Consider the following 21,096-nt stretch of genomic DNA (forward strand, 5'->3'; position numbering starts at 1 on the left):
GTAAAACTTTTGAAATGTTTACAACTTAAATTTGAATTTTGATCTATTACATGCATTGGTGGCTTTTACTTACGTGACATGTGTGTGCAAATAATTGTATACACAGCGTACAAAATCAAAGTTCTTAAGAGTGTTTATAACTTATACATAGAGATCAAGTGATTTTTAATATTTATACGAGTTCAGCAGTAACCATATACACATCGACAAACAATGTTACCATGTAGATCATGTCACAGCATGCAATACTCTCTGTCTTCAAAATGATGTATCGTGTTTTCAGGGAAATCTGAGAAGTTATTCGACACCTTGTTATGCACATCCATCTAATGCGATATCGATCTGATGTAAACTTTGTGAAAGCAAATATGCAAGGAATGTTTCCATCATGACACTGGAGAACATTGACAAAGATTATGCGAATTAATCTTATAAACCACCTTTTTGGACCAGTAACCCCGTGCTTACATAATGACACCATGTATACATGGTCACCTTTGGAGATTAAACAGGCAGTATTTGCATCATGCCGGCTATGGAAGTATTGCGAGGGGAAGATTCGTGCCTAAGCTATACACGTTTTCTATTCAAGCTACGGCAGCAGCGCTCGGATAAATTATTGAGATACCTTAGCAAAGAATGTTGCTTAGTATATATTTCATGAAGAGAAATTAGTATCATAATGATCTTATGTTTCAATGAAGTAGACCTCAAGTCGTAAATAAACAACACATAAATAGTAGAGTATCGGGGCCGTTAGGGGCGGTTCAAAGCGATGGTGTTTACAATTGTGTTTAAAACAGATGTATAACTACATTGTCATTATATGTGCTTTACGCAGTTTGAACTTTATTGATGGTTGGTAGGCAGGACTTTGACATTTGAAGTTTTTCGCATTTAACTCAAAATTAAATTAAACGATAGTTTGCTTTTTTAAGATGGCCTCTAGCTAAAATTTTACTTTGATTTAGATTTTGAAGTTCGTTACCGTTAATTCTACTTATTAGACGACGAAACTTTGAAAGACATACTCAGTATAAGTCTTTATCCCTTTTTAAATCTTGACGTTGGTTTTCTCGTAAAAAATACATAAAATTCTCAGCAATTTTTGAAAACAAAACTGCTTGAATACAGTTAAATGAACCTTGATTTAAGAACACGACACAAAAAGGAACAAATTGCGAAATGGGATAGCATGGTCTCTCTGGTATCTCTTTTTACATAGATTTTCTCTCCCAATCACCGTATATTTTATACAAAAATTATGAGGTTCCTTATTTAATTTTTATCTTTTTCAACCTGATTCCATGGTATTTCGTCCTTCCGTTCGTCCGTCCCTCTTGTCCTTTAAACGATTTGTCTCGTCCATCATATCCAGGGCAATTATATTGGCTCAGGAGCACATGTGGATGGAGGACTAACACGTTTACTCAAAGGAATGACCTTGACCTATATTCAGTATCAAAGGGTTTGTATGACCAATTCAGTTTCAAAGAGTCCCGGGACCAGACAGTTTAAAGTCAAATCATTCAATGATTGAATGCTTGACAATTTAGAAACCATCCACACAAAACAAGGCAAAACGATAAGGATGTTCAATTTTGAAGACATGTGCTATACATGTATAGTCCATGCGCGAACGCAACAGGTCACTTTCGATGATAAACTAAAAATAAAAAATAATGATGTAATCAAATTGTTGTCGGTAACTTACTCACTTGTCCATGCATATTTAATATGATATTAACTTTTAATACTTTATATCAAAATCAAAGAATAATAAAACTCATCTAGTGTATAAGAGGACGAGAACACACACACACACATATATATATTGTATATATTGTGCTTTTATTGTCTTGGTCGCAGGGACGATTTGTTTACTGAAGGTAGGTCATGTTAAAATATGATTTGTCGTGGCAAATAAAACCGTCACACCTTAATAAAACCAGAGCAATAAATTGTTTATTATACCAGAATAAAGAATCAACAAGACAGGATCGAATTAATGAAATACAAATATGAAGCACATGGGTTTATTACAACTTATAAGCTATATGGTTCCACACACACACATATATATATATACTAGCGGGAAAAAAAAAGAAACGCAAGTTCGATTTTCTAACATAACTTTTAGACCCGTGGTCTAAATTCAATCAAATTTCACACTGAGCTACCTCAGTGAAAATGTTCTTTTGTTAAAATTCAGTCAACCGTGACCCTTCTCGGCGATGTATGATTTCAGCAGATTTTTCAAAAAAGCGTGCATTCGGGATACTCCTGCACCATAGATGCTTTTAAATCTTTGGAACAGTACAGGGTCATTCGCAAGGTCATGTAGCCCAGCGCGACATTGTGTACAACAATATCCTGTTTAGTTTGGCAGCTTAGGAGCGGACGCCCACACATTACGTCGCGAGGTCAAAATAGAGGCATACTTCTCTCGCATCTCCGTAATCAATTGCAGACGACGACGGAACGTTTATGAATTAGTTGCGGGAGTTACATTTAAGACCATGCTGTCCCTGTGTTAGTTCGTCACTTACTCAGAGGCGACGCCAACGTCGAATGCAGTGGCTGCTTGCACATGCATCTAATCGGTTTCGTTTAGCCCATTGGAGACGAGTGTTGTTCATTGATGAGTTTCGCTTTACTTTTTACAGGTCAGACGGACGACAACGTGTCTATGGACGAGCGATATTCTGACGCTTGCGTAACGGAAATCGACGATTCGGGGGAGGTATGTCACGGTAAGGGCAGGGATATATCATGGCATGAAAACACCTCTCGTCGTTATCCATGCTAATTTTACTCCAGTAAGATATCGGTATCAGGTTTTGAGACCAAACGTTCTTCCTCTTATCCATCAACCTAACATTGCGTTTCAGCAGGACAACGCGAGGCCTTATGTTGCTGTAAAATCCCACTGCAGCTCAATATAATCCTGTTGAGCTTGAGGAAAATGCCGACTGCTTTCGGCTGATCAGTCATGTTTGTTTATTTACATCGGAGAGTTCCGTAACACGAACTATAACTCTATTTGCTCAAACCTTCGAGTAGTAGAAATATGATACCTGCGAAGAAGACTCAAAGTATAGCCCCTTTGACATGCTCTTTATCAATCACTGATTGTGTTTCGAATATAATATCAGGAAGGTAAACTATTGTTTTTGCTGTGATATTTTATAATACACAAAATGAGAATATGAAGTTCCGGATATTTTTTTTATTATTATTTGAGTCGTCTTGCCATGTTAATGACAACATATGGCAAGTTCTGATTAGTGGATGATCAAACATGCTACCTTGTTGGTAGCTCGAATCAGACTGATTAATAGGAACGGTTATTGTTACACACAGTAAATCACATGACACTAATTGCGAAAAAACACACCATACCAAATACTGTCAATCATCAACTTGAGGGGCGGGGCTAAGCCCTCGCATTGTTCGTGTACTTGGTTCTGCTCCGCCCTCTCTATGTGATTACCGGGAAAATGTCGCATAGCTATCACTATCGCTGATTAGAATATACGGTTTCATTGTATTTGCTTTTCACACAAGCTCATGCCTGTTTTAGGGGATATTTAACTCCAGGCGAATACAGAGTAAACAATATTTAACAACAGTTCTTTATTGCTTGTTAGGTAGGGTTAAAGTACGGGGAACCGTCGTGCTAGATCAAAGTGTAAACAGCTACCCGGCAAGAAACACCTGCTCAGAAGCACTCGCATTGAACAGGTAAATATCTCTTATTTATTACCAACATGGCATGATTCCAAGAAGGATGATTCTACTGAAAGTTTCGAACAATTTTCTATAACCATATTGTAATTTCCTATGTTTACCCGCTCCGATGAAAAACCTAGCGGAAGTTAAATGTCTATAGCACTTCGTAAAGAATATTTCGAGATAACCCGCACAAGCAGATTGCCCGCAGGTAATATGCCGGCACGACATCAACCAAAATGGCTATGCATCTATTTTTTGGCTCGCATTATATTTGTCCAAAGTTGATTTAAGTAAGAAGTATATTATTTTAAAAATGGAGTTCCTATCATTTAAATATAAACTAGGAGATAGAGAAAACATATATTACTTTTGTATTTATATGTACCCGATAATTGTATGTACACGAGGAAAGAATGGCATACAAAGTCGGAAGATGTAAATATTTGTAAAAGATAACAAAGATTGCTCGGTTCACCGGATATCCCCAAACGACACCATTATATGTCAACAATCATATAGCCCGCTGGGTAGACGCAGGGAATTACTCTTTCAGCTCATTTCAATCTATATATTATATTGCGTCATATCCATTGGTTTTTGTAGATAACCATTGTTTTTTGTGACCGTGTCATCGCAAAACTATTACTAATATTATAATCCATTCGTTCAAGTTTTGAACACTAGCTTTTATTTTTGGGTTTATTTTATTTTTGTTTGGGTAGTGCGTTGTTTTTACTTTCGATCAATAAGGACGATGTCCATTGATGATTGGGCTCCTGTTTGACGCTTTCATAGTACCGCTACGTTAAAAGGCCACACCTGGACACAGTCTTTTTTATATCTGATAATAATCCAAAAGCTTATAATTCGGACAAAACCATAAAACAAATATAATTTAGATATGCACATGAACAATCAAATACAATTTTATCTTTTTAAATCGTATGAAGAAAGGTACAGTGTGATTAAATACCACTATAACGCTTTATTTTGATCCGTTCGATGTGCACTCAATATAAAACACTTAAGAAAATATCTAAATATGTATGGGTGTCACCGCTAGATGTGTCTGATGATATACATGCAGGGGTCAAACTAAAGCCTTATTCTGGGGCTAATATATATCCCCTTGTTACTGAAGACATTTTCGAAACGATTCGTGATCCAAATATCCTTATTTCTTAAAGTGTATGGATTAATATCGCCTACTGAAGAAGGTAATACGTTTGAAAGATAACGTGAACATTGTGAAATGCTTTTTTAACAGTTTTGTTGTGTCTATGTGACCGAAAATAGATTGCTTACAAAACAAAGACAAATGCATTGCACAATACTACAGCTTTAAGATGTGCGTATATCGCACAGGTAAATCGTTAAAATGTCATTTTAAACACTTTTTATTGTTGTAAGTAAATGTGTTTTGATTATTAACACCTTTTGTTTGATAAATAACAATTTAGTCTTTGAGACCAGCCTTATACAAGAACAGTTGTATCATATATTCGGGAAATATGGTAATTGGTATAAAACTAAGACTACTTTTGTTTTTAAATACAAATATGACCGACATTTAACTAGGTATCATGATATAACTTTATGCAAATTCAATGCACTCACAGACGAGTGCTTTTGGCTTTCCCGCCAGAAATACAGGCAGAAACATGTTGCAAATATTGTCATTTTATAATCTAAATATTTTGTTTTAAGAGCATAAGTAAACACATTTGAGATATCACAAGCATTTTAACCATCCGCACCCTATTGTGAAGACTAGTTTAACTTCTGTGATAGCAAGGATGGCAAAATGTAAATCGCCTGTTATCAGTTATTGTTACCAGATGGGTTATCACTCTGCCCTGTTCGTACTTGGCATTTCATTGTGATGGCGCTTTAAAAGCTCCAGAAACCTTTATTTTTTCATTATTTATTCTTTAGGCTGGAGATATGTAATCTTTTGCTTTATTGGTTTTTTTTCTTTTCTGTTTTTATGTAATGAGAACTGATGACGTATGTTATTGTTAAAAGAATTATACTCAAAACAAAACTAACACATTTATACATTCATGTATAAAATTAAATTTAGATTATAAGATGTCAGGTTCACTTTCATATGTTATTTTATGAGAAATTTAAAAATGAAGCTTACAAACAGGTTAGAATTACGTCCTGCCACGCAAAACCCGTAGCAACATAATTAACCGGGAACGAATTCATGTCAATGTACCTGTTGTGTGATATTTTAGTGAAATCTAAGGTTGATCTTTCAATCCCAAGGAAGGGAATACCTACCTAGTCACATTACTTTTAAATCTAAGGTTGACCTTTTACTTTCCAGGGAGGATGAACCCAACTGGTCACATTATATTTCAAATGTAAGGTTGAGTCTCTCATTTCAAAGAAAAGGACAACTCACCTAGCCACATGATTTTTAAATCTAAGGTTGACCTTTCACTTTCCAGGGAGGGACAACCCACCTGGGCATATTATATTTTGAATGTAAGGTTGAAGCTTAACTTTCAAAAAAGGGAAAACGCACCTGGTCACATTATATTCAAATTTGAGGTTGACCTTTCATTTTCCGAAGAGCGGACAACCCACCTGGTCACACTATACTTTAAATTTGGGGTTGACTATTCTTTTTCTTGGGAGCGGACAACCCACAAGGACACATTATAATTTTAACTTCCATTAATGTAATCATTCATTATTTTCATATACATATATTCTGGTAGCATTGTTCAGACTAATTTCAGTATTTAAAGTATGGGATAAAAACTACATAATACACTGGCTTTAACTAGTCAGCAAATACAAAAAAAAAAAAAAAAAAACATACTATCGTTTTGATGATTCTTCCGCCAAATGCTCCTTTTGAATCGATACCAACTTGTAAACATACTAAATAGTGAATCAATTATCTACACGCAACAAATGTTTTATGAAATGATATCGTTGCACTATTCTTATTCCGGTATTAATACAATCCATTTTCAGGTGGATTTCTAAACATCGCTGAATATTATATTTATATGAACAGAAACTCTTAAAATAGATATAAGTATGCAATTACGGGCTAGTGGAGTAGATAAAATATAGTAATTATAGATATCTTGAGACTACAATTAGTGAATGCTGATCAATGTAAGCGGAAGATTTTTTGTACACTGTGCGTGTAAATGTAGTTCAGGAACAGTGCTATGTCATCATTGCCATCATCGTTAGTATTCCATGACTGTGGACCGGAGTTTATTGTCATAACTGGTAGCACGAAAGAACACAAAGTATATATTAATATATTACACTGATTGTACTGACAACGGACGAATCATTCCTATCCGCCATACAACTCTTATACATATGAGGTTCAAGCAAAAAAATAAGACATGTAGTCTTCGCTATCTTTTGTTGGCGTCTCCTTCAAATTTGAAGGTAAGGGTCATTCCGATTGCATGATTCGTAAAATTCAACTTAATTATTTTCTTTTTTTCTGCTTTTTAAAATAACCGTGTTCCTTGTAATGTCTTCTTCAACACTTCCTCATATGAAAGGAAGTCTTTAGGTTTTGTCTTCTCGCCGGGACGTACAAAAATCATTAAAATGGTATTTGCAAGGGAACTAATAACGTGACAGTACAAGACTACAAGATGAAAACCTTGTGCTGATAACATATGGAAAAGTCAGCCTAAGTTCCCTTTGTGCATAATTATATTATTATAGAGCTGATTGGATAAAGACCGCCAGGGTTATCTTTTATCCCTACATCGTGAATTAAACGTTTCTTGTCTTGGTTACTAGTTGTGTGCGTTTTCTTTTGAGAATGATCGGTTAAACAAAATGACCACAAGGCTCCTAGTTTCTGTTTTGAAATCAAAAGATTGGTTGGTGTTGTTGACATCCCATTAGCACAATATTTGTTTTTATATTTTTTTTATTTTCCAAACATATATATCATCATTAACAGTCAATAGTTTTAATATATCATCCTGCACACTACTGCCATCATCTTTTAACAATTGTCATCACTCCTCCTCCTCCTCCTCCTCCTCCTCCTCCTCCTCATCATCATCTTCAAGCATCATCATCATCACCATCATTATCATCATCACCATCATCATCATCATCATCATATCACCATGCATCAAATCACATCATCATCATCATCACATCATCATTCAAATACAATTTTATCTTTTTAAATCGTATGAAGAAAGGTACAGTGTGATTAAATACCACTATAACGCTTTATTTTGATCCGTTCGATGTGCACTCAATATAAAACACTTAAGAAAATATCTAAATATGTATGGGTGTCACCGCTAGATGTGTCTGATGATATACATGCAGGGGTCAAACTAAAGCCTTATTCTGGGGCTAATATATATCCCCTTGTTACTGAAGACATTTTCGAAACGATTCGTGATCCAAATATCCTTATTTCTTAAAGTGTATGGATTAATATCGCCTACTGAAGGAGGTAATACGTTTGATAGATAACGTGAACATTGTGAAATGCTTTTTTAACAGTTTTGTTGTGTCTATATGACCGAATATAGATTGCTTACAAAACAAAGACAAATGCATTGCACAATACTACAGCTTTAAGATGTGCGTATATCTCACAGGTAAATCGTTAAAATGTCATTTTAAACATTTGTATTGTTGTAAGTAAATCTGTTTTGATTATTAACACCTTTTGTTTGATAAATAACAATTTAGTCTTTGAGACCAGCCTCATATAAGAACAGTTGTATCATATATTCAGGAAATATGGTAATTGGTATAAAACTAAGACTACGTTTGTTTTTAAATACAAATATGACCGACATTTAACTAAGTATCATGATATAACTTTATGCAAATTCAATGCACTCACAGACGAGTGCTTTTGGCTTTCCCGCCAGAAATACAGGCAGAAACATGTTGCAAATATTGTCATTTTATAATCTAAATATTTTGTTTTAAGAGCATAAGTAAACACATTTGAGATATCACAAGCATTTTAACCATCCGCACCCTATTGTGAAGACTAGTTTAACTTCTGTGATAGCAAGGATGGCAAAATGTAAATCGCCTGTTATCAGTTATTGTTACCAGATGAGTTATCACTCTGCCCTGTTCGTATTTGGCATTTCATTGTGACGGCGCTTTAAAAGCTCCAGAAACCTTTATTTTTTCATTATTTATTCTTTAGGCTGGAGATATGTAATCTTTTGCTTTATTGGTTTTTTTTCTTTTCTGTTTTTATGTAATGAGAACTGATGACGTATGTTATTGTTAAAAGAATTATACTCAAAACAAAACTAACACATTTATACATTCATGTATAAAATTAAATTTAGATTATAAGATGTCAGGTTCACTTTCATATGTTATTTTATGAGAAATTTAAAAATGAAGCTTACAAACAGGTTAGAATTACGTCCTGCCACGCAAAACCCGTAGCAACATAATTAACCGGGAACGAATTCATGTCAATGTACCTGTTGTGTGATATTTTAGTGAAATCTAAGGTTGATCTTTCAATCCCAAGGAAGGGAATACCTACCTAGTCACATTACTTTTAAATCTAAGGTTGACCTTTTACTTTCCAGGGAGGATGAACCCAACTGGTCACATTATATTTCAAATGTAAGGTTGAGTCTCTCATTTCAAAGAAAAGGACAACTCACCTAGCCACATGATTTTTAAATCTAAGGTTGACCTTTCACTTTCCAGGGAGGGACAACCCACCTGGGCATATTATATTTTGAATGTAAGGTTGAAGCTTAACTTTCAAAAAAGGGAAAACGCACCTGGTCACATTATATTCAAATTTGAGGTTGACCTTTCATTTTCCGAAGAGCGGACAACCCACCTGGTCACACTATACTTTAAATTTGGGGTTGACTATTCTTTTTCTTGGGAGCGGACAACCCACAAGGACACATTATAATTTTAACTTCCATTAATGTAATCATTCATTATTTTCATATACATATATTCTGGTAGCATTGTTCAGACTAATTTCAGTATTTAAAGTATGGGATAAAAACTACATAATACACTGGCTTTAACTAGTCAGCAAATACAAAAAAAAAAAAAAAAAAACATACTATCGTTTTGATGATTCTTCCGCCAAATGCTCCTTTTGAATCGATACCAACTTGTAAACATACTAAATAGTGAATCAATTATCTACACGCAACAAATGTTTTATGAAATGATATCGTTGCACTATTCTTATTCCGGTATTAATACAATCCATTTTCAGGTGGATTTCTAAACATCGCTGAATATTATATTTATATGAACAGAAACTCTTAAAATAGATATAAGTATGCAATTACGGGCTAGTGGAGTAGATAAAATATAGTAATTATAGATATCTTGAGACTACAATTAGTGAATGCTGATCAATGTAAGCGGAAGATTTTTTGTACACTGTGCGTGTAAATGTAGTTCAGGAACAGTGCTATGTCATCATTGCCATCATCGTTAGTATTCCATGACTGTGGACCGGAGTTTATTGTCATAACTGGTAGCACGAAAGAACACAAAGTATATATTAATATATTACACTGATTGTACTGACAACGGACGAATCATTCCTATCCGCCATACAACTCTTATACATATGAGGTTCAAGCAAAAAAATAAGACATGTAGTCTTCGCTATCTTTTGTTGGCGTCTCCTTCAAATTTGAAGGTAAGGGTCATTCCGATTGCATGATTCGTAAAATTCAACTTAATTATTTTCTTTTTTTCTGCTTTTTAAAATAACCGTGTTCCTTGTAATGTCTTCTTCAACACTTCCTCATATGAAAGGAAGTCTTTAGGTTTTGTCTTCTCGCCGGGACGTGCAAAAATCATTAAAATGGTATTTGCAAGGGAACTAATAACGTGACAGTACAAGACTACAAGATAAAAACCTTGTGCTGATAACATATGGAAAAGTCAGCCTAAGTTCCCTTTGTGCATAATTATATTATTATAGAGCTGATTGGATAAAGACCGCCAGGGTTATCTTTTATCCCTACATCGTGAATTAAACGTGTCTTGTCTTGGTTACTAGTTGTGTGCGTTTTCTTTTGAGAATGATCGGTTAAACAAAATGACCACAAGGCTCCTAGTTTTTGTTTTGAAATCAAAAGATTGGTTGGTGTTGTTGACATCCCATTAGCACAATATTTGTTTTTATATTTTTTTTATTTTCCAAACATATATATCATCATTAACAATCAATAGTTTTAATATATCATCCTGCACACTACTGCCATCATCTTTTGACAATTGTCATCACTCCTCCTCCTCCTCCTCCTCCTCCTCCTCCTCCTCATCATCATCTTCAAGCATCATCATCATCACCATCATCATCACCATCATAATCTTCAAGCATCATCATCATCACCATCATTATCACCATCATCATCATCATCATCATCATCATCATCATCATCATTCAATCATCTTCATTATCATCATCATCATCAATCTTCATCATCAATTACAATATACTAATTTCCTATGTGTATCCACAAATGATGGGAGCACTGCTATCATTAACATGAGAACAAAACCATTATATCAACTAACTAGATAGATGTATTTGCAGTCTATGAGAACACAACTGACACCCAAATCGTAACATTATTCCATGCATACTTTATTCGAGCTCAGCCGCCATTCCATGCTTGAATGATCGGATATTTTGAGACTTGACGCATTTAAGTCTATACACTAACACATAAGAATTTATCTTCTTACATACGTATATACCGCCTTAGCAACATTTTCTGACGCGTCTTGACATTTAAAATCGGGCTGATGTAGCAACTGCTAATCATCGTGAAGCTTCGAAGCAGTAGAGGACAATTTGAACGTTCCAAGCTATACTTCAAATTCCAAAACTGACCCGGTTCTATTGAAATGGCGGATCAAAAGTTAATTTGTTCATGCGCAAAATGTGGTGTAAATTCGATAAAAACAAAAACAAAAACAACAAAAAACGAAACAAAGAAATCCAAACTAGTCATTATGCAGTTAAACACAAACACAAAGGTACGATTATTCTGTTGAACGTTCAGGCTGTTCTACTAGTTGAAATTAAAATTGAGCTGTCGTTAAGACTTGGCTTTTGGCCATTACGGAAGGTAGTCTGGTTGCCTCCTTAAGTAAAATCCCTTGTGCGCCTCCATCCGGACAACAAGAGTAGTCAATATGATTTGGTTTAACGTGTTTTGCAGTTGTTGCAAATTAATAAGGTTTACTTTTACATTGCCATAACTTGCAATTTGCAACCAGTCAGTTATACGTGTACTATAAAAGAAAATGTTCGTTCAGAGGGTTTGCTAACATATACCGTATAACCTGTCTAAACCGAATGTCACCGGGACCAGCCCGCTTGACTCGGTGACGTTTTGCACGTCATTCCCTTTACATGCATATGGGCTTTACTGGGAAACAAACTCAATTCAGGCCAGTGTAGTTTTACAGGACGCATTAGTAAGAAACAGGTTTTAAAATAACAGAAAAAATATATTAAGTTTTTTAATTAGTTAGGAAAAGATAATAATATTTGTTTTGTTTGGCACAGATTTTACCATTGCTAAGGGAGTTATCGAGACGATCACAGCTGGTGATTGGCAAATCAAGTGGTATTCAAAATATGTACTTTAATAAACTTCAACATTGTAAAATGCTTTGTAATGAGATCCGTATTGTCTATGTGGTTGGAAAGTAGGTTGTATGCAAACCAGGCAAAGACGAACATGGACTTGTAAACATATCTAATAAATGAACCAATTATCTGCACGTAATGGATGTTTTATAAAAAGGATCTAAATTGCTATATCATCGTTACGTAAACAGCTTATCGTCATGTTTTAAATATCTTATAAAGCGTAAAAGTAATGTGAAAATAAATAAATTAACATAAGTATGCAATTTGGTGGCAGTGAATTATAAAATTGTAGATACGTGTGAATATATATAATATTTGACTACAATTAAATGACGATAAACAAAAACGAAAATAAGTTTGTGCACTGCACGATAAATTCATTGCTTCTATCGTCGTTTGAAGCCTATGTATGTTCTAATCTGTGTTTTCGAACCGTCAATATAATTTATATCAATTACAGTTTAGAGAGTGGTGCATGATATGCCTAACTACATGCACATTCAAAGAAACAGGTATGCTTGTCTTATCTTTCAGTCATAGTTTCTGATTGTGTCTTCTTCAGCTTTTATTTCTAACGCGTCCTGATTGCAGTCGTAAATGATTCATTCATAAAAAGAGGACTCAATTTTGGGATTTCTTCCAGATTGTCTTCCATAACGTTTCTTAATACGTAAACACGTCTTTGGGTTCCGTCTCCTCGCCGGGAAATACAGAAGTCATTAAAATGGTATTTGCCAGGAAACTTACAAGGTGACAGTATAATGGACAGGTACAAAAACCTGGTGTTGGTAACATGGACATTTATGATGCCTTCCTCATAAAGCGACTTTTATGGCTAATTTACCCAATGATGCTTTTGTCCGAAGTGGATCAAAATCATATGAATTACAGGAGACGTAATTTAGCCTTAGTTCCGTTCGTGCACATTTTTTCATTATGCTGGTTGGGAAAATAACCGTCAGGGACACATTATATTTGTTAATTCATTCCAGTCATGAAAATGCTATATACTGGATTGCATTTTTTGTTTGTTTGTTTGTTTGTTTGTTTTTTTTTTATTTTGTCTTTTTTTGTGACTAGTTTTGTACATTTTCTTTTGAGGCTGATCGGATACATTAAATGCCTAACCGGCGCCTATTTTATTTCAAGATCAAAGATTTGGTTGGTGTTGTAGACATCCAATTTACCCAATGCATTCATTTCCGGATTGAATTCGTAGATGATGAGGAAACTAATCATATTTGCATTTAGAGGGCAAATCCATGGTATCATTTAACTGTTACGATTTGCAGTATATGAGAATGCAAATGACAACCAAATCGTGACATCATTACATACGTATGACTATATAATTTTACAAATTTTGAGACGCGATACAATTACGTTTATACCCAAATGTCCACAAAAAGATTATCGTCGCTTTTATGTTAATCTGTACACTAATTAATGTAAACTTTAATTGTTTAAAACAAAAACTTCCCAATCAATTATAGCAACTTATATGAATCCCTCTCTCTAACTCGGGTTGAATCACACGAGGGGTCTTAGTGTTGAAGGAAACTTGATAAAACCCACTTGGTTATGTAGGTAACCAAATAGTAATCAAACCCAGAGTCCTAGGTAAAAGGAAAGTGTGTTACCACTGTGCCAACCAAACACCCTAATAAAACGTCGCCCGTCGTATAAGGACTCACACAACTAAATCATTTACTATATGTTTTACTTAACATTTTAGCTAATAACTTTAATGTTTGAAGTTCAACACCTGTGACAACTGCCTACATTCACAGATACATACCTTGCCGAGGCTACAACATATCTTTTTTGACAGGTTTAATGACATATTTCAGTGTCACCACCTCTAGAAGATGAGAGCCGGAAGTTTACAACTAAAACCGGTGACCTAAACAGACCTGACCCCGGACTTTTTGCCCCTGTGTAAATCCGCACACAGGCATGCAAATATATCAAGTATACATTTGTCAAGAATAAAATACCTGCATATTGGAACTATGCCAAAATCTGTCAACATTACCTCCTGTAGCTCAGTAATTAACCAGAACTCACTTTTACATAGGAACTACAAACACGTGAAACACTTGCTGGTTGGCTGATTTAGTTGTGTGAGTCCTATAAGACCGTATCAGCGTTTCACAGGGAATAGCTAACAGACAACTCATGCGAATGAAAAGTCTTACGATAAGGACGTACAATGAACCCCTGTGCTCCGACCCAATCGGAAACGTTTTCTGGTGCGTTCCTGACATAATGCGTTAAATCGGGCTTGTGTATCTGATGTATAATGATTTATTTTAAAATCTATCAAAATGATTAAATCTATGAAAATTTATATTCATAGGTACTTTAGCCTATACATGTTTGTGTCTAAAGTGCAGCATATGTATATACGTGGCTACTTACCTGTTGACAGGGACATAATGCCCTGCGTGTACGATGTTATTTACATCAGAAATCTGTCTACTTAGACACGAGTTATATAATTACCTTAGTTTTAAGTGATTTGGATTATGTTATTCCCTCGTATATTTATAGATCGGCTCTGGAAAAAGACAGGGGAGAGAGAGAGAACGCATGAGAGACCATAGGCGACTTGTCCTCGGGTCATTCCCAGCCAGTAGGCTGGGTGGGGATACACTTTATATCCCACATCAGCATGTAACCGGTTAACACTCTCTATACATATATTGTAAATACCTGCACATGTATATATATGAAACATGCATGTAAATAAATATGACGAAGACGAAGAGTATACGACGGCAATACATCTTAACATTATACGACCAACGACAAATTAGTATATATCAACTGCTTACTATCGTCAGGTCTCTATCCAGGAGATACAAATTTAAACGTTACAAACTATACTGCCAATTAAAAAATGACTCAGTTTAGCGTTGTGAAATGAATTTATCCATGCGGGAAATAATTTGTGAAAAAAAAAAACAACAAAAAAAAAAAAAAAAAAAAAAAGTATATAAAATCAAAAGGCAAAAACATTACTCTACTGAACATAAGTAATGAAAAGGTTTTATATATTTTTCATGTACTATTTGTTGAGTTATCTGCACGCGACAAGCTATTCTACTAAGGCAAGGACATTCAACCAAGGAATGAGATTTTGATCATTTTGGGGAAAAAAAATATCAAGAGACTCTGGCATTTAAATCGACCCAAGAATACTATACAAATGTATGAAGACAGTTAGATAATTAACAAAGGGTGAATACATAGCTAAACGTCATGCAGTCCGCAGTAAATACTTTGGTAATTTGATAAATCTTCCAGTTGTTTAAACTTGTTCAATCTCAATGCATCAAAATAATTAATTGTAGAGGGTTGTGTACTTTTGAAACGTTTCCAAATGTGATACATTAAAAGAGTGTTAAACATCATGCTTAGTATTAAAATTAGTCTAGGACTCGTTTCGTTAGCGTGGAGCTTTAACACGTCAAAACGTATTAGGTAAGCAAAGTAACTACAACTATTATTTTTAGTTTTTTTGTTTGTTTTTGTTTTTGCCTTTGTGTTTCAGAAATGACGGCGACAGAGACATTCAATTATGCTTGTTATAGCGTTATGTGGTTCTATTTTAGCTATTTTCAGTAATGCTAATATGCTGGCTTTCGTGTTTACTTTACTATGCAATCCACTGATAATATACTTTTTTTGGTAGAGTTCAGAGAAAGACGCATATGACATATGTACTATATAATATTTATACTTAACCTTATCATATTCTCATTGTACGTTCGTAGGTCTCCACCTCGGACCATGCAGTACCAACCGTCTTGAAAGGACATGTTTGTTTAAAACATCGGGGCAGACATGACGACGAACTGCAGAAGCCATCCTGGTAATGTAACAACTATTTTATGTGAGACTTGCGAAAAGTTTATATGTGAGGACTGTTACGGTCATGATGAACACGACAAAATTCAAGTCGAGTCAATTGAACAAGCGTATCGTAATTCACATTTCAATAACCATACCATCAACAAACTCAAGAAAATGCAACATGATGTGCAGGCAAGGACGGATCTCGTTGTTGATGAAGTTAAAAAAGCCGGTGAAGGAATTTTCGCAAAGGTTGTTGCTGCTCGCGAGATAGAGATCGAAATTGCACAATCAATAGTAAAAATAAAGCAAGGAAGCGATTCAATACAAGAACAATATCTTAAAATTATAAAAGCCATGAAAAAATCTAAAAATACATCATCTAGCCACCTTGAGTTCATCCAATCACATTACCTTGAAACATTCATACCTAAAATCATTGGACGACTGGACTATGTTGCTTCGGATCAGGAACTTGTAGAACTTTGTTCCTTCAGGGTTCTGAACAAAATATTTATCAAGTCGATATGCATCGTTGACCCATCGAAGGCATGGATACTGCATTACAAAGACACGGCAATACATTTAGTTGATTACAACGGCCAGATTCTCGAGACACGGGAATTGGGTGAGGTGACTGAGGACTTCTGCATCACCACAACCGGTGATGTATTGTACACTGTTTGGAATGGCCTTGAATTAAAGAAAATGGTCAAAGACAAAGACCCTATATCGCTGCACGAATTTGATAGAGGTTACTTCACAAGGGGCCTCTGTTCTAAGGGTGATGATGTTATGGTGTGCCTCTGTTCGACTAGAGATAGCAAACCGAATCGACTGGCGAAAATGTCGTGCGAAGAAAGGAGTGCAAGGCAACTTCAGTTCCAAGCAAAGACTGACTTTTCTGAACCGGGAAAGGTTAGCTGCAAAAATGGTTCTCCCTCCGTCATAGCTGTAGTCGACTGGAACGAGGCTGGACGAATCGTGAAAGCGATTGACAATGATGGAAAATCACTGTGGGAATGGAACGGGCAACTTCACGATGGTTCGAAATTGTCTCCATTTCTGCCTTTTGATATTTCCTTTTGTAATATCAACGAGAGAAAACGCTTTCTCATAACATTACAAGGGTCTAAATGGAACAAAATCTGTTCCATAGATCTGCAAGGAAAAGACGCGAAATGTATCTACACCGGGCACAAGGATTCCTGCAATGGTGCCATAGCGATAGATCCCAAAAACCATATTTGGATTGGAGACCAAAACGGCATCGTTCATATCATGGCGGCTATATACGTAGATTGATCGGCAGTTTTGTGAACGAGGCATTGATGTGAGATGTACAGATTATGCAATTAACATTCAAATAAGTCCTTGGTCATAGAAACTTGCTTTTAGAAAGTTGATTGCTATAATATCAACATAAATGTCTTGCGTATTTCACTCACTGAACGGATGCGAGCAACGTGAACGAAAGAACTCTATATACGGACAGTTGGCCTGCTGGACTCGGATGTGTGAGAATCAGTCGGAAATCGTCGATAAAGTTAAAGGCTTTATTAATGATCAATATAATGTGCACTTGAAGCACGAGGAAATCGAGATTACATACCGCACTTGTAAATTCAACAAAGGTTGACCAAGAAACAGTATTGTGAAATCCACGTGTCGAAGAGCAATCCATGTTATCATTAATGCCATGTGCGATGCACGCGCTACGTAAATTTCGAGGACTTAACAAATTAGGATAATTTCAAAAATGAATGAAGCATATACTCAAGAGAAATCTACAGACATTATTTAGCATGTTTTAGGATGTTTTTAGACCAAAATGAGAAAAAGACAGCTCACCATCGGCGGACCACATATGAAGTTTACATACACATACAGAATATACGGATTCCAACTTCCTGAAGAATATTTACAATGAGGATTAGTAGCGACTTTGCTGGAGATTATATCCGGTTACTTATCTAAACATTGCGTAGTGTGTATATATGTGTGGATGACCTAGTGTTAAATGTAATTACGAATCAAATGCTTTCAACAAGTTTTTCAGCATGATGAAATAAGAGCCATAGATAAGTGATTAGAAATTGCTATCCGCTCACTTTAAGCTGACTATAAAAATTAATAATGCGTTGATTTTAAATTTGCATCATTTTATTAAATTTTATTTATTGATAAAAACAGTATTTCATCAACTGTACAATAACAAATATAAATGTAAATGTCAATCTTTAATTCAATATTAATATAATCAGAAAACATAAATTGTACTTTTAATACATTACCTTTATTAGATAGTTTTTGTTTTTCTCATGTTATTTTACATAGATAGTTCTGAAATATTAATTAGATGATAATTCATGTCTGCCCCCATTTAAAAATGTCTGTTATGTTCGCGCAGTACAATTCGTTCAATTGACAATAAATTAACAATATTTTTGTAAACAATATTGAATCTGATAAAACTTTACTGCATTTGCATTGAAAATAGTTTGAAAGCGACACGGTTTTGTATAGTCAGCGACTATCAAAGGTTCAAAATGGACCTGTATATTGGTTAGGTATCCATGATGTTACCGTGTTATTGGAGTTTGCATGTCCGGTTTTAGTTCTGTGTGTGTCCTTTTTAGAGGTAATAATAATTGCTTTTAATGAACTTATCACAATCACAGATCACAATCTGAAGAACTTAATTTTGGAAAAAAAAAAAAAAAAAAAATCCGTCATGTTTTCAAGGGAAAAAGTAACAAGAAAGAAATATTGTAGTAACATGATTGACAAATTCAGGATTGGTGTCGTTTTCAAGCGAATGCATGGCTATAAAAAAATTAGTGTAGAGATTAAAAAAAAAAACTATTTATTTTTTCTTAACAAATGCATGTAACATACCTGCCACCAAGACTTATGTTACAATGGGAAGGGATAGTATAATAGACGGTTCTTAAATGACAACATGCTATGAAAATGTCTTAAATGTATTTACGGATGGAAGTTACAGATATCTTAGGAACACGTCAACTTAATTTTTATATTTTCACACCCACCCACGTATAACGTTTTTTTCTGCTACTAAATAGACATGTATTATAGTAAGACGACGGACAAAAAAATGGTTTCATAGCTTGTTTATGGAATTGACGTGATTATATACATATTTATCTATTTATAAGTATCTGGATAGGCATCTCCTTTCCTGATATGGGATCTTATCTTAAATGTTTTTGGATGTTAAATCTAGCTGACATTTTCCACGGTATGACAGCGCTTTGAAAAGTACGTAACATAACAGACATATGGAATTATAACACTGTTAAAAGGTTAACACATTTAATATACATTAGTATTGTAATAGAGTTTAATTAGAATTTAGTTCAAAATGTGTTTTATTTGCGAATATCTCAACAATGTCTTAGTATTATCTATTATTACGGCATTGTGTCGTGTTAAATTGTTGATAAATAGGTCTTCTTCACAGGTGTTAAATTTTCAAAGAAGGTAAAGCAAACTCATTTACGAGGGAAAAATATAAGGATAGTATTGAAGTACGTATAATAACATTAGAAGGAAGATGTAAAATGACAGCGAATCAGACTGAGGGTAAACATGATGAGGCGCTTAAGAAAACGAAGCAGTGGTTGAGATGATGTGGAATGTGGAAACAGGATGTGCATTTTGAAGGTATTTTTGGTAATATTGGTCAGAAAGGATTTATTTATAGAATATACTACAGAAGAAATAAGAGAAAAGGAAGTGTTATTTCCGTTACCAGTATAAAAGATGATGGTGCACGTTTTCAAACAAAGTCACTTCGATCCTTTCTTCTGTAAATGTGACATGATCTCAGTTCATATAGGGATTGGATTTCACTTTTATGGTAACCATGCTTTTATGGAGCAATTCCTCTAAGAAAATAATCTATGGGGTGCGCTTAGAATATATTCTTAGAGGAATTGCTCCATAAAAGCATGGTTAACATAAAAGTGAAATCCAATCCCTATATTTACACTTACGGATGTTGTTTCTATAAGTCTTTGTGATTACAATATTTTTTCTTTGTAAATAAAAAAAATCATAAAAGTCGGACAGAGTGGGAGGAGTCAATTATTAGAACAGCCAATGGTGACGCTTCACAACAAATTGAGACTTTTTTTCTGCGGTAAAAAATAGTTCTGTTTTTTATTATGATATTAACATAAATAACAAAAACATTTTGATAGATTATCATATTTAATATTGTCAAACATGTTATTTTTATACATTAAACAATGGTAAACAAACCCTTTGTAACTTAAATTGTAAATGTAAATAAAGCCATGTGCTTGGGGAAAGTAGTTCACGTACCCTGTCATATTTCCATACGAAAGTTCAAAGGTCAATGTTTCCATGCAAGAATGGTAAACAAATCGGTCTGGTATTGTTATATAGTGACAAAACTTTGCAAATGTAAATATATTTAGATACAGGGTCAAATAGTTGCATTGTTTTCATTTCGACCTGTCAATGTTACTTAACTAACTTTGAAATATATTTTTGGTTCTTCTTGGTACTTCGTTTTACATCTTTGTTTAAGAAGGAAAAATCACCTCACAGTAAGATTTCATGAATATGTCTAACAATGCTTTATTGTAAGTTGTTAGCTGTGTAAATATTTTAGATTCTTTTGATCGCGTTGGACATGTGACGTCACAGGTCTGGTACACAGAAACGGGGTTATCTATATCGCTGTAGGACCACGGGTGAGGTTTCAAGAAATATCATTCTTTCTCTGAAACGAAATTCGCCACCGCGGCCTCATTCCCGGGCGAATAGTTTTAACTGATCCTGTTTTTGTTCAT

General features: G+C 34.7%; 1 protein-coding gene across 1 annotated transcript; it reads left to right on the plus strand.

Moving 5' to 3' along the window:
* The first annotated feature begins 3,654 nt into the window (after positions 1–3,654).
* On the plus strand, positions 3,655–19,747 carry LOC117329809. The gene is made up of 2 exons (XM_033887961.1): positions 3,655–3,744; positions 16,174–19,747. Exon 2 carries the CDS (start codon positions 16,244–16,246, stop codon positions 17,555–17,557), a length of 1,314 nt encoding a protein of 437 aa, XP_033743852.1. The 5' UTR covers positions 3,655–3,744; positions 16,174–16,243; the 3' UTR covers positions 17,558–19,747.
* Positions 19,748–21,096: the final 1,349 nt, after the last annotated feature.

This window comes from Pecten maximus, chromosome 6 (assembly GCF_902652985.1).
Source record: "Pecten maximus chromosome 6, xPecMax1.1, whole genome shotgun sequence".
NCBI classification, from domain to species: Eukaryota; Metazoa; Mollusca; class Bivalvia; order Pectinida; family Pectinidae; genus Pecten; species Pecten maximus.

Excerpts from the sequence above, each read along its gene's own strand:
- LOC117329809 (XM_033887961.1), top strand. The coding sequence starts at position 16,244 with ATGACGACGAACTGCAGAAGCCATCCTGGTAATGTAACAACTATTTTA.